This window comes from Vombatus ursinus, unplaced genomic scaffold (assembly GCF_900497805.2).
Source record: "Vombatus ursinus unplaced genomic scaffold, bare-nosed wombat genome assembly UNPS02001419.1, whole genome shotgun sequence".
In the NCBI taxonomy this organism is placed as follows: Eukaryota; Metazoa; Chordata; class Mammalia; order Diprotodontia; family Vombatidae; genus Vombatus; species Vombatus ursinus.
In genome coordinates this window covers 21799309-21813010 of record NW_020941197.1, presented here as the reverse complement: position 1 = coordinate 21813010, position 13702 = coordinate 21799309, and the positions used below count along the sequence as shown (strand labels likewise).

General features: G+C 39.4%; 1 protein-coding gene across 1 annotated transcript in view; it reads right to left on the bottom strand.

The window, feature by feature from the left end:
- The window catches only part of TMPRSS7 (transmembrane serine protease 7), an 85360-nt gene that overhangs the window by 14505 nt on the left and 57153 nt on the right, over positions 1-13702 (bottom strand). Inside the window, exons 12-15 of the mRNA XM_027868215.1 lie at positions 5881-5988; positions 3356-3466; positions 2312-2428; positions 481-655 (exon numbers count right to left, since the gene is read on the bottom strand). Coding sequence (XP_027724016.1) covers positions 481-655; positions 2312-2428; positions 3356-3466; positions 5881-5988 — 511 coding nt within the window. The remainder of the gene's footprint in view (positions 1-480; positions 656-2311; positions 2429-3355; positions 3467-5880; positions 5989-13702) is intronic.

The following is a 13702-nucleotide window of genomic DNA, read 5'->3' as shown; positions in this document are numbered from 1 at the left end:
GAAGGAAGGAAGGAAGGAAGGAAGGAAGGAAGGAAGGAAGGAAGGAAAGAAGGAAGGAAGGAAGGGACTGGTGATATCTGGCCTTGAAAAGAAAAGACTAGCTAGGGGAGACATTACAGCAGCCTTCAAGTATTTGAAAGACTGGTAAATGGAAGAGGCTCGAGGCTAGTTTGGTTTGGGCCCTAAAGGGTAGAATTATGCATGGAAACTGAAAAGAAGCCAATTTAGTCTTGATAAAAGGAAAAATTTTCCTTAAACATAATGCTATATAAAATTAAGGTAATGCATTTTCTGCTCACTAGTTGGCTAGATGATGCTCTAGTTGGGGATTTCGTAGAGGAAAATTTTCTTCTGATATGGACTGAACTAGGTGACTTCTGAGGCCCTTCCAAATCTGGAATTCTGAGATTCTTTCACCTGGGGAGACATGAAGGCAGCAAGCATTGCCACAGCACGTTAGGAAAGGAGCTTCTGTCTTACCTGCTTCCTTGGAAACAGTGGGCTGCAGAGAGGAGCCACTCCCTGGAGATGACTGAGGCGCCGCAGTAAGCAGACCCAACAAAATGGAGGCTGACTTGCCATGGCCAGCCACCCTCCAGGGTATCAGAACCACCGATGATGCGGTGGACAACAGAGGAGGAAGTCCTGCTGCAACCTTCAACAGAGAAGAGAAATGAAATCAGGTTTTGTCCTGGAATTGGGATGTTACCACTGCTGTGAACGAGTATCTCCTTCTTCCAGAGGAGAGTGATCATTTGGACCGCTGGGGCTTCTTCCCCCTTGGCTCACTTCCACACAGATTCTTCCTTTTTGTGTACACAAATTACATTCCATCTATATGAGAGAGGTCTTGGGGAAGAGGAGAAAGGCAGCAGAGATAAGTTGAGAGGGATCAACCTGAGGGAAGGGCCTGGTGGCTAGAGTTGGACAAGTGACAAGAGAAACTCGAAGAGTTTTAGAATGTATGGGTAGGAAGTCAAGATAAGATCCAAACAGAACAAAAGCTGAAAGAGTTTCAAAATTGAGGTCATTGTAAGCCTGGAGGGGAATGGGGGGGTGGAGAAGAAGGCATGCAACCACAAAGTAATTATTAAAATACCACAAGAAGATCGCTATTATAAACAATGTTTATTCCAAAGATGAGAATGATCCTTGATGAGGATTCACAATAATGGTTGAATCCATTTAGAGGCTTTATACTACTCTGATGAGTTTCAATAGCATGAAATTTGATGAATGTACACATGCAGGGTGTCCCAAAAGTCTTAGTGCACTTTTAAGCCATTGAAGTTCATGTAATTATAGCCATAGAATTAGACCTGGAACAGGCCTCAGAAACTTCTTGTCCAACCTCCTCATTTTACATGAGAAGAAATGGAGATCCAGGGAAGTTAGGTGACTTGTTCAAGGTCACATACGTAGTGAGCATGAGGAGTGTGTGGCTACACAACATATACACGTGTGTGTATGTATATGTGTATGTTGTGTGTATAATATTGGTGACTACAAACGCCACTCTTGGGGTAACAATAACATAATGAGGACACACATATTAATGCACACATACGCATATGTGCATATGCATATGCATATATATACATCTTGTATATATACACACAGTAGGGATACACACAAACATATATGTGTATGTGTGTATTTATCTCTACACTGTGTACCTGCTATCCCAAGAGCAATGTTTGTAGACACGGGTTGCATGTATATTCATGTGTACACACGTACACATGTACACATAGAGAAATCACATTAAACTCATTTATATGTATGCAATGTATATGTGTGTATGTGTGTGCATTATTATTACTATTATTATTAATGATTATTATTATTACATTTTAATCACTATTTTTTAGCTGATGACTCAACATTGGCTAATGCACATATCTAGGTGGGGAAGGAGAAAGGAAATCCATTCATTCTATTTCAAGTGAAACTTCTATTCTCCAGGCTATTTATTTGCAGTCCCTTCATCTGGAGCATTAGCCAGCATAAGCTCATAAAACAGAGTTTTATTGACTAATGACTTATCAAGGCAAAGGTCACTTCTCACTTCTATTTACAAAAGATAGTTCCTTTGTATTTTTTTTTTTTTTACATTTGTTCTTAGTTTTGTTCTTTTTTTTTTTCCATTTTCTCCCAATAAAAATCATTGATTTTCTACTTGTTCTTGCTTGCTTTACATTTAATATTTTGGCTCAGTGCAGCTTAGTTTAGATGGAGATTAAAATTTAAAATCAAATAAGCTGAAGACACAAAGGTATCATTGGTTGAGAAGATCCGTTTTAGTACTTACTACAGCCTTTCTCATCACTCCCATCTGGGCAGTCTACTGTTCCATCACACTTGGCATTTTGTTTTCTAAAGCAAACATCATTGCCACACTTAAAAGTTTGGTTGTTGCATGGAATTCCTAAAAGAAAACCAAAGGAGATTATTCTGTTGTTACCTCACCAGGGAATGATAAACATGAATCATCACAAACATCATTACTCAGTGTACTTTTGCTGAATGTTGTGTTTACTGCTGCAGGGAAAAAAAAAAAAAAAGGATAGTGGAAATGAAATGATCTCACCAGGATCAGCTCTCAGGCCTCATTTAAAGACAATGGTGCAATTAGAGGAGGCCTGTGGGAAATAGATGATGCTCAGTTTGGTGACTTCTCCAATCAGTGTATGACAAAAAGCAATTGGGCATCAAAGACTTGAATCTATATTCTCCTCTGGGAGGAAAAGTAATAATATCACACTTATATAGTGCTTTAAGATGTACAAAGCACTTTACAGTAATTGTATTTGCTCAACCACCTAGGTGGTAGTGCTATTATCATCCCCATTTCACAGATGGGGAAAGTGAGATTCAGAGAGGTGATTTGCCCAGGATCACACAGCCGGTGAATGTTTGTGGCAGGTTTCAAATTTAGGTCTTCCTGATTCTAAGTCCAGCTCTCTATCTACTACAGTGTACCACTTGGCTGACCCTAAAAAAAAAAGACAGTCAGAAGCAATCATTAAAATCATTTGCTTTTTGTCAGAAGTAACCAATAAAAACGAGGTTCTTGGAAAACCCGCATTTCATTTAGCTCTGAAGAGGCCAGATTTGCATAACCTTAGAGGGCACATGGTGTTGTGCGGCATATAGTAGTGCCTTATGCCATTGCCACTGGCAGAAGGAGGGGTCTTGTCAGTCCAATGACCTCAGGGCCTTAGTTTTGCTACACCTCTGAGCTACGAGGAAAGCAGAAGGAGAAATAGCATTAAGCACTTAACAGGCACACACGCCCCAGAAAGAGATTTAGGGAGCAGTCTGCAGAAAAAGACGCAGAGGGAGAATTCCTTACTCTGAATACAGTTCTGTTCATCCCGGCCATCTTCGCAGTCCCTAAAGCCATCACAGACCAGGGGGGCCTGTGATTTGGAGGCACTGATGTTACAAGCAGGCTTGAGCATGCCTAGAGCAAGAAGCAGAAAGCAAAGGGTGAGGCTGAGACTCTGGTGATGAGAAATGCCACGCTTAAGGCCGCAGCTGCACACTGGGCTTGCAAACTTTCTGAAATTAAAAAAATCCTCACCCTACTGCTCCAAAAACAATACCCTCCTGGTGCCATGTGGCCCGACCCAGATGAAGGCTGGCAAGCTGCAGAAACATGGTTTGTAGGGGAGGAATTAAACAACAGGAGTCCATTCTTAAGTATTTTTTCTTATTTAAAAAAAAATCATTCTGCATTCATAGATGCTAGAGCACACATTTACCTCAGTACTCCCATCCTAGTAGTACTCCCATGAAGCTCCTTTGGACAAAGACAATGCTTTCTGTATTCAAAACAGTGTCTACCTTGAACCAAGTGGCCAAGCTAACTGAATTAATTCTTTTAGGCCTTTAATCCAGTGCATAGTGGTGGGTCATCTTTGGTGTCCTGGAATGTCACCGTCGTTATATTTACCTATTCCCGTCTCTTAACAGATTCAATTCAGTAAACATTTATTAGGCACCTATTATGTGCCAGGTGCTGTGCTAAGTGCTTAGGATACAAATTAAAAAAAAAAAAAAAAAAGACAATCTCCAGGATCAGGAGGTACCCAGTGTGGGCCCTGGAGTAGAAAATGACAGAGCTGCCAATGGAAGATAGAGAGTTACCTTGAAAGTTCTGAGCCCTTTGGGAGAGTCGATATCTTCACCCTTTAGCTGTTCAATCACAGGGGTGAGGCAAATGAGGGAGTTGAGAAGGCTTTGAGTATCAAAACAGATCTCTTTTGAGTGTGGTACCTATAGTCCTTAAAGATTTCATTCAGCTTCTGATTTACTCCTGAGGAATAGCTCAAGAAAAGTGGGTAGATGCCCACTTACTGAATGGAAAAATTAGCAATAGCTGCAGAGGTGATAATGATATAATTAATCACTTTGCTGTAAAACATTACAGCGATAAAGCAAAAGAAGATGCGTGCCTCAATCACCAGATAATGATCAGTAGTGGGAAGTTATACCAATTCATTAAAATGATCAACATTGTATATCTATGTATTGGGATGTTGATTCATATAAAATGGTTTTAATTCTTCTAGGGGTATGTATTATATTCAAAGAGGCCTAACTCCAAGTAACATTTATAGCAGGCCTACACCACACATGGCCCACCAAAGGATTTCTGGTGGCATGAAAAATGTAGGGTTGCTACCATGCACTCTCTCCAGTTTGTCACGTGACCCAGGGCAACCAACCATTGTCAATCTGTCTCTAGTCTAACCTATCTTCAGCCCAAAGAAGTTTAGCCTACTTAAATTTTGGCCCCCACCTGCTGCCAAGTTGTGCAGGTCTGCTTTATGGAATGTGGAGCAGGGGTTCTAAATCTCTGATTTCCACAGCATGGGGAACTTCCATAGGACATACCTTCTCTACAAAAGCAGATTATTCTCTTCTCTGAAAATTATAGTCACTGAGAGATTATGTGATGTGTTTAGGATTACATAGCCAACTTGTGTCAGCTGCACTTGAACCCAGATCTTTCTGATTCTGAGGCCTGAGTCCTGTTCAGTAAACATCATGCCATTGCTGCCTCTCAACTATGAGTTAATGAAAGAAAATAATTACAGCAAGCTATTGCAATTTTATGCAAACTCAACATCTAGGACATCTGGTAAAGGGTGGAACCAACATTAATTTATGGATTAGTTTCTCAAGACTTCTTCCTTAAACCATAAACATAATGTTGCCCACAACAAAAATACCAAAAAATAAAACTATTCTGAGAAAGGGGGCACTTCTGGTGGTCTTTTTCAATTATGTTCTAATGGCAACCTTTCAGTTATGAAATTAAGTCTTTTCTCATTGAGAATATATGTGGAGTTAAATGTTTTACAGCTTCTGAGTAACAACAGAGAGCATATAGCCCCCTCTAACTCTTCTACCCACAGTCTTCCAATCTCTTGACATCTGTGTGTGTTTTCCTAGGTCATTTTCTTTGGTGAAAGAATGCCCTTCCCTGCCCTCTTGCTTTTACAAATCATCAAACTGAGCTCCAATTGTGGGGCTTGGAGAGGCTGGTAGGCCAGGGAGGAAATAAGGGTAGATACATCGGTAACCATGAACAGCCCAGGAGTGAGAGGCCATACTGAGGAGGGGGCAAAGGGAAGAGCTGGTCCAAACTGATACGCAAGGGGCTGAACAGGGAGTTAGGCAGGCAGGAAGTCAGAGTTAGAAAGTGACCAAAGCAATTGGCCAAGAGGACTAGGCAGGAAGTCAGAAACTGAGTTTGAGTATCACCATGTAATGTGGCTAAAAGATAATAGTCTAAGGTTAAAAATACAAGAGGGTGTATTCAAGGAGCTTTTTGTTGACAAGAATCAGGTTGAAAATTCAAATACCAACCACAGTAAAGTTCATCACTTTCATCAAAGCAGTCATTGCTACCATCACAGCGCTGAGCCTGGGGAACACATAAGCCAGTGGAACATCTGAAGTGATTTGTTGGACAAGCTAGAGATAAAACAAAAGAAAGCAGAGAAGTGAAGCACATTCCAAGTGGTGTAAGATGGCATAAGTCAAATGCTCGAAAGGTGGTACCAAGCTAATTATTACTATTTCCATAGCAAGCTGTGGCTATAAGAAGTCTATGATACAGGAATTTTAAGTTCATATCTCTTTTAAATTCATAATTGCTTCCCAGCATCACTGGTAGAAATTTTATTGTAACATTCTTATCCTTAGAAATTAATCAAAAAAGGCAGTGTTGAAAGAAGGGGGAAGAAAACTGATGGATAGGAATTTTGTAATAATATTCCATCTAGAGCCATGTAGACCCTAGGGACAGCTAGGGTAGGTGGCACAGATAGAGTGCTGGGTCTAGAGTCAAGAAGACTCATCTGCTTGAGTTCAAATTTGTCTTCAGACACTTACTAGCTGTGTGACCCTGGGCAAGTCACTTAACCCTATTTGCCTCAGATTTCTCATCTGTAAAATGAGCTGAAGAAGGAAAAGGCAAACCACTCCAATATCTTCACCAAGAAAACCCCAAATGGTATTATGGAAAGTCAGATACGGGGGCAGCTAGGTGGCACAGTGCATAGAGGAACAGCCCTGGAGTCAGGAGGACGTGAGTTCAAATCCAGCCTTACACAAATAATGCTTCCTAGCCGTGAGACTCTGGGCAAGTCACTTAACCCCAATTGCCTCACTGAAAAAATAAAAATAAATAAAAATTTTAAAAAAGAGTCAGATGTGACTGAAATGACTAAACAACTACAGAGTCATGTGGCGATAAAGAATAACGGGAAATACTGACTCTACCTACCACTAGCAAAGCTGTGTGGCCTTGGTTACTTAAGTTACTTAAACTTTCTGGGCTTCAGTTTCCTCATCTGTAAAAATAAATAAAAATAGGTTGAACAAAATGACCTCTGAGGTCCTGCTGTTGTTCATTTGTTTCAGTCGTGTTTGACTCTTTGTGAGCCCATTTGTGGTTCTCTTGGAAAAGATACTGGAGTGGTTTGCCATTTCCTTCACCAACTCATTTTAACAGATGAGGAAAAGGAAAGCAGGGTTAAGTTACTTACCTGGGGTCACACAGCTAGCATCTGAGATGGGATTTGAACTCAGGAAATCAAGTCTTCCTGATTCCAAGCCCAATGCTCTATCCACTGCACCATGTAGTGGTCATGTTGAGTTCTACATCTTATAAGGGCATGATTTGAGCTCCCTGCCACTTTCTAGGATTCTAAGTACACACTGCCCACTGCCACCACTTTAATGACTCAGCTATCTGATCCTAATCATGGCTCTCAGGGTTGAGATTAGAACATATAATTATGAAGCCCAGGGGTTGGCAAACTATATGGCCCGACGGCCAAATCCCACAGTTGCTGCCTATGAGCAAAGGATGGTTTTTACGTTTTTAAATATAATAAAACCTTATTTTAAAATGTAAAAACCATTCTTTGCATCCTAGGCTGGATTTTTTGGGAGAATATCCTTTCTTGACCCCTGATCTAGTCCAATAGACTTGTAAGTCATCATATTAATTATCTAGTCCAATTCCCTCATTTTATAAATAGGGAGATTGGGAGTCCAGAGAAATAAAGTGACCCCAACCAATGTCACACAGCTGTTTGGTAGCAGAGATGGCGTTTGAACCCTAGCTTCTTGACTCCCAGTCCAAGACTCCTTGAACTACACTACTCCTACAGGTAGTCATTTCTCTGCATTAATCCAAACTGTCACCTCCTTAATTTACAATCAAGCATACCAAACAAATGCATTGTAGAGGGGCCTCTCTGTTTTTGTACAAGGAAAACAGGTATAAGGCTACAGTAGACACATCAGGTGAACTCTCAGACAAATGTGCTAAATAGACTTATCCAGGAGTGTACTGGAGCCAGCTTGTACTGGCTTGTGTTAAATTTTCAGCATTAAGTATTTATACCTTGGAAATTGGCAAATACTGCAAATCAGGGTTGGATTTATTGTTTTGTTAATTGTCTAGAGTTAAGCAAGTGATGGAAAATATTGATAATAATGTAGATAAAACCTAAAAGTGTGTCACACATACATTTTCCCCTCCGGTGAGTCAGTTGTTAAACATTTACCTATATCCCTGAAACCTATTCTTAATAAAAACCTGTATTTATGGCATAGGTATGCCAGGGAGTGGAACTGAAAATCTGTTGGCTCACTACCTCTTTCTGTTAGTGGTGAATATGAGCTTCTAGTGTTCAGGAACCAAAAGGAATTAGTGCTGGCTTCTACACTATTAGGATCCATAGAGCTAGAGCTGGAAGAAAACTTAAAGGTCACCTACACCAACACCTTCACTTTACAGATGAGGAAACTGAGGCCTGGGGGGGGTTAGGTGACTTGCCCATGGTTGCACAGCTGTTAAGTGGCAGAGCTAGGATTTGAACTCAGGTCCCAGGATTCCAAGCTCAGCATTCCAATTTCAACACTTTCCCCCCAATGCTTAGAAGGAGCTTGTTAAAGGAACTTTCTGTTTCCAGACAATATCTAAATAGGTGAGATAATTTTAATATCAAATATCTATGATTTTTAAAAATTTGTCATATTGAAGTTCATAGGATTATAGAGTTAGAACTGGAAGGGGTCTTCCAAGTTATCTCATTTAACTCCCTCATTTTTAAATAAAAATGAGACTGAGAGATAAAATAACTTGCCAAAGGTCACACAGTTATTAAGTAATAGAGCCAATATTTAAACCCAGGTCCTCTGACTTCAAATTCATCACTGATTCTACTGCACCACAATTATACATTTAGATTGGAATGAACCTCTAAGGACCAATCTCTCATTTTTACAAATGAGGAAATGGAGACCCAGAAGAGGTAAGTGACCTAACCAAGGTCACACAAGTACAAAGTGGCATAGCCAAAGTACAAGCTCAAGTCTTCTGACTCCAAATCCAATGTTTTTCATTTGTTTTAAATTTTTTTTTCAGTTTCTAATTCTTTCTCTCCTTTCAGCCCCTCCTCCATTCATTGAGAAGGCAAGAAATATAATATCCATTATACATATGAAGTCATGCAAAACATATTTCCATATTAACCATGTTGGTGAGGATGGAGAGGAGCAAGAAAAAAAAAAAGAAAGTGAAAGAAAATATGTTTAAATCTGCACTGAGTTCTTCAGTTTTCTTTCTAGAGGTGGATAGTATTTTCCATCATAAGTCCTTTGGAAGTGTCTTGGATCATTGTATTTGATCAGAATGGCCAGGTCTTTCACAATTGATTTTCATTACAATATTGCTGTTACTGTGTACAATGTTCTCCTAATTCTACTCACTTCAGTTTGCATCAGCTCATATAAATCTTCTCAGGTTTTTCTGAAGCAATCCCTCTTATCATTTCTTATAGTACAATAGTATTCCATCACAATCATATAACACAACTTCTTCAGCCATTCCCCAATTGACATGCTTCCCCTTAGTTTCTAACTATTTGCCACCATAAAAAGAATTGCCATAAATATTATTATACATGTAGGTCCTTTTTCCTTTTTCCTTTGATCTCTTTGAGGTACAGACCTAGTAGCTGTATTGCTAGGTCAAAGGGTATGCACTGTTTTATAGCCCTTTGGGCATAGTTTCAAATTGTTTTCCAGGACATTTGGAACCAGTTCATAACTCCACCAACAATGCATTATTGTTCCAATTTTCCAGCATCCCCTCTAATGATTATCATATTCCTTTTCTGTCATATTAACCAATCTGACAGGTGTGAGTTGGTTCTTCAGAGGTTACCATTTGCATTTCTCTAATCTAATCTAATTGATTCAGAGCATTTTTTATATGACCATTCATAGCTTTGATTTCTTCTTCTGAAAACTGCTTGTTCATATCCTTTGACCATTTATCAATTGGGAAATAGCTCTTATTTTGATAAATTTGACTCAGTTTCCTATATAGTAGAGAAATGAGGCCTTTACCTGAGAAATTTGCTGTAACTTTTTTTCCAGTTTCCTGCTTTCCTTCTTATTTTGGCTGTATTTGTTTCATTTATGCAAACTTTTTTATTTTAATGTAATCAAAATTATCCATTTTGCCTCCCATGATCCTTTATTTCTTATTTGGTTGTAAACTCTCCCCTTATTCATATATATGACAGGTAAACTTTTCCATTCTCCTTTAATTTGCTGATATCACCCTTTGTGTCTAAATTATGTAGCCATTTTGAGCTCTTCTTGGTATATGGTGTGAGATATTGGTCTATGTCTAGTTTCTGCCAGAATGCTTTCCAGTTTTGCCAGTGGTTTACATAAAATAGTGAGTTTTTGTCCTCAAAGCTTGGATCTTTGGGATTATCAAATATTAGATAACTATGGTCATTTACTTCTATATATTGTGTGCCCTAATCTATTTCACTGATCCACCATTCTATTTCTCTCAACTACCAGATAATTTTGACAATTACCTCTTTGTAGTATAGTTTCTAGTTTAGTAATCTGGCATTGTTAAACCATCTTCTTTCATGTTTCTTCATTGATTCCCTTGTTATTCTTGACTTTTTGTTCCTCCAGTTGAATTTGTTATTATTTTTTCTAGCTCTAAAAAATAATTATTTGGTAATTTGATTTGGATGGCATTGAATAAGTAAATTAATTTAGGTAGTCTTATTATTTTTATTATATTGGCTTGGCATGCCCATGAACAATTAATATTTCTCTAGTTATTTAGATTTGTCTTTATCTGTGTGAAAAGTGTAATTGCATTCATATACTCCTTGTGTGTGTGTCTTGGCAGGTAAACTCCTGAATCGACAATCTGCAGTTATTTCAAATGGAATTTCTCTTTGCATTTCTTCCTTCTGGGTTCAATGTTCTTTCTTAATCACAAAAAAGATAACAAGTCACTTGCTCCATACTTATCTGACGAGGTAGGTGCAAGAACATCTGGGAAGCCAGGTCAAGGTGTCAAGTAGCCCAATTGTTAGACAACAGGGTAAAGAGCTTTGGGCTGTGGTTCAGGAACATGAAACCAAGACTTTGACATCAAACTTGTATTCCCTTCCCTCCTTTGCTTCAAGAGCCTCAAGGCCATTGGACCTAAGAGACAGCCAATCAGGACAACCCAATATGGACCAGGCAAGGGGAGAAGTATGCCAATGGAGTCGTGCCTAACAGTGATTACTGGATCTTGAATGTATCCACCAGGAATGGCTAGTTTAAGATCCAATCAGTAGTTATAGCTGAGTTGGAACCGGAGTAATTGCCAACTAGGGTCTGCTTCAGGGAGACAGCATAGGGGAGTGCTGATGGTATTTCAGATGAAGTACAAGTCTGACCTGGGTCCAGAGACTTCTCTCCACCTAGCCAGAATACTTGTAGGGTTGTACACTGGGGATCGTCAGCCTCACACATGCACTGAATTCTCTCTCCAGCTTCAACAATTTTCCTTAAGGTTTGAGGTTAATATTACTCTCTGTACTTCTTGCCACTGCACTGATTTCCTGGAACACAGGTAAGTCACCGAGGGTCTGCCTGTAACAACATCTATTCTGTGGGTTTTAAGTGCCAGCAAATTTAAGACAAAAGGGACCGATCTGATCTTTCTTTGCCCAGATCTCTATAGTTAATCGAGGCCAAAATGAATCAGTCTAACTGTACACAGAAAACTCGTCACCAGGTCAGGACTTCAAAAACAAATTTTAGTGGATTAGCAATTTGAGGTTTCACTTCTATTCAATACCACATCTCAAATACTGGCCCTGAAGTCAAAAGGACCTGAGTTCAAATCTGGCCTCAGATACTTACCAGCTGTGTGACCCTGGGCAAGTCACTTAACCCTGTCTGCCTCCAAAAAAAAAAAAAATCTATCAATACTTCAGAGGCTCGAATGTGTTGTGTGAGTGTGCTAGGGTGGTTGTAGAGAAAGCAAGCAATTTTTTTGGTAAGTCTTTCTAAAATCCATTTGCAGTTTTCTTCCTGATTGCCTTTAAGAGTATGCTGAACTTTAAGAATATACTGAAAATATTATGGGGAAAAAAAGAATCTATTCAGTACCTACTATGTTTGAGGAACTGTGCTGGTCCCTGGATACAAAAACAAAACTGTCAAAACCGTCTCTGTTTATGAGAAGCTCCTATTTTACAGGAATGCTTTCATAGTGGGTTAATAGCCTGGGCTGGGCCTCAAGGAAGAACAGTATTTCAACAAGCAGAGATAAGAAGGGAATGCATTACAGGCATGGAGCGAGCAGCAGACTTCAAGGCTGAGGAATTTTCAGGGTGATAATATTATCCTACCTATTAAGAATAACATGAGAAGTTATTAATTGACTGTAAAACACCACCACCAGCGTGGGGCACTTATGATGTAAGGATAATAAATAAACAACAAAAACTCAATAATTTTTAAAAAACTACTTTAAAAAACAAAATGGTAACTATGCAACTTGCATTAAAATTCATGCTAGCCATTGCAGTAGCAACTCCCTTTGATTATGTTATTGAGGTTTTAAAAATAGGTTTGAGGCAACGTATCCTGGTGGATAGAGAGAGGGCCTTGAAGCCTTTGATACATGCTGGCTGTATGACCCTGGGCAAGTCTTTAACCTTTTCACTGGGCAGAGGAGTCAAACACTCAGCCTGCCAAGCTGCCCATGCCAGAGCCAGATTATAATGTAATTGAGAAATGGTTAACAAAATAAATTTTAAAAATACCAGAGCAGGGGCTTCTAGGTGGCGCAGTGGATAGAGCACTGGCCCTGGAGTAAGGAGGACCTGAGTTCAAATGTGACCTCAGACATTTGACACTTACTAGCTATGTGACCCTGGGCAAGTCACTTAACCCCATTGCTTAGCCAAGAAAAAAAAAATACCAGAGCAATTAGATGATGAAGTGGATAGAGGGCCTGGCCTGGAGAGGAAGATCTGAAATCAAATCCAGACACAGACTCCCACTAGCTATGTGACCCTGTGCAAGTAGCTTAACTCTCTTTTCCTCAGTTTCCTCATCTATAAAATGAGGACACACTGGAGAAGGAAATGGCAAACCACTCTAGTATCTTTGCCAAGAAAACCCCATGGACAAAGTCCAAGGGGTCAGGTAGAGTCGACTGAATGACTTAACAAGAACAAAATAAAAATAAACAAAAATAATCAAATAAATAAAAATTCAAATTCAAAAATAATAAACAAAATAAAACCAAAACATAATACTACTTTTAAAAGACTAAGTCAGTATGCCATCTGTTGGGATCCTTACCCAGGAATGAGTGGCCTATTTCTACTTGAGTTTGATATTGCTGTTTTGAGCAAATCTCTAGGACTCTTAACTTGCCTGAATAGTACAGGCCTGCATTGATAGAGGGAGTTTTCCTATCTGACATAGCTCCCTATGCTAAATTAATCACAGGTCCAGTTTTTTTCCCCCTATCCCTTTCAGCATACTGCATGGAATCATGGATAACCACCATCTCAGAAGGATCAGATTTGCAAGAGGCCCGAAGGGCAACAGAAAGCCATCTTGTGGGTTGCAGCACCTTAATGACAATAATTTGTATGCAAGAAATATCAAAAAATGTCATTAAGCTGGTGAGAGTGAAAGATGACAGGATAGCCGGATTGCTGCACTGGTAACCACAAAAATGTTTATAAAAAAGGTCCGGGGAGTGACCTCTAGCACAATGGATATATTTTTTTGTGAAGGATGGATGAGAATCACATGGGATGAAAAGACATCCATAGAT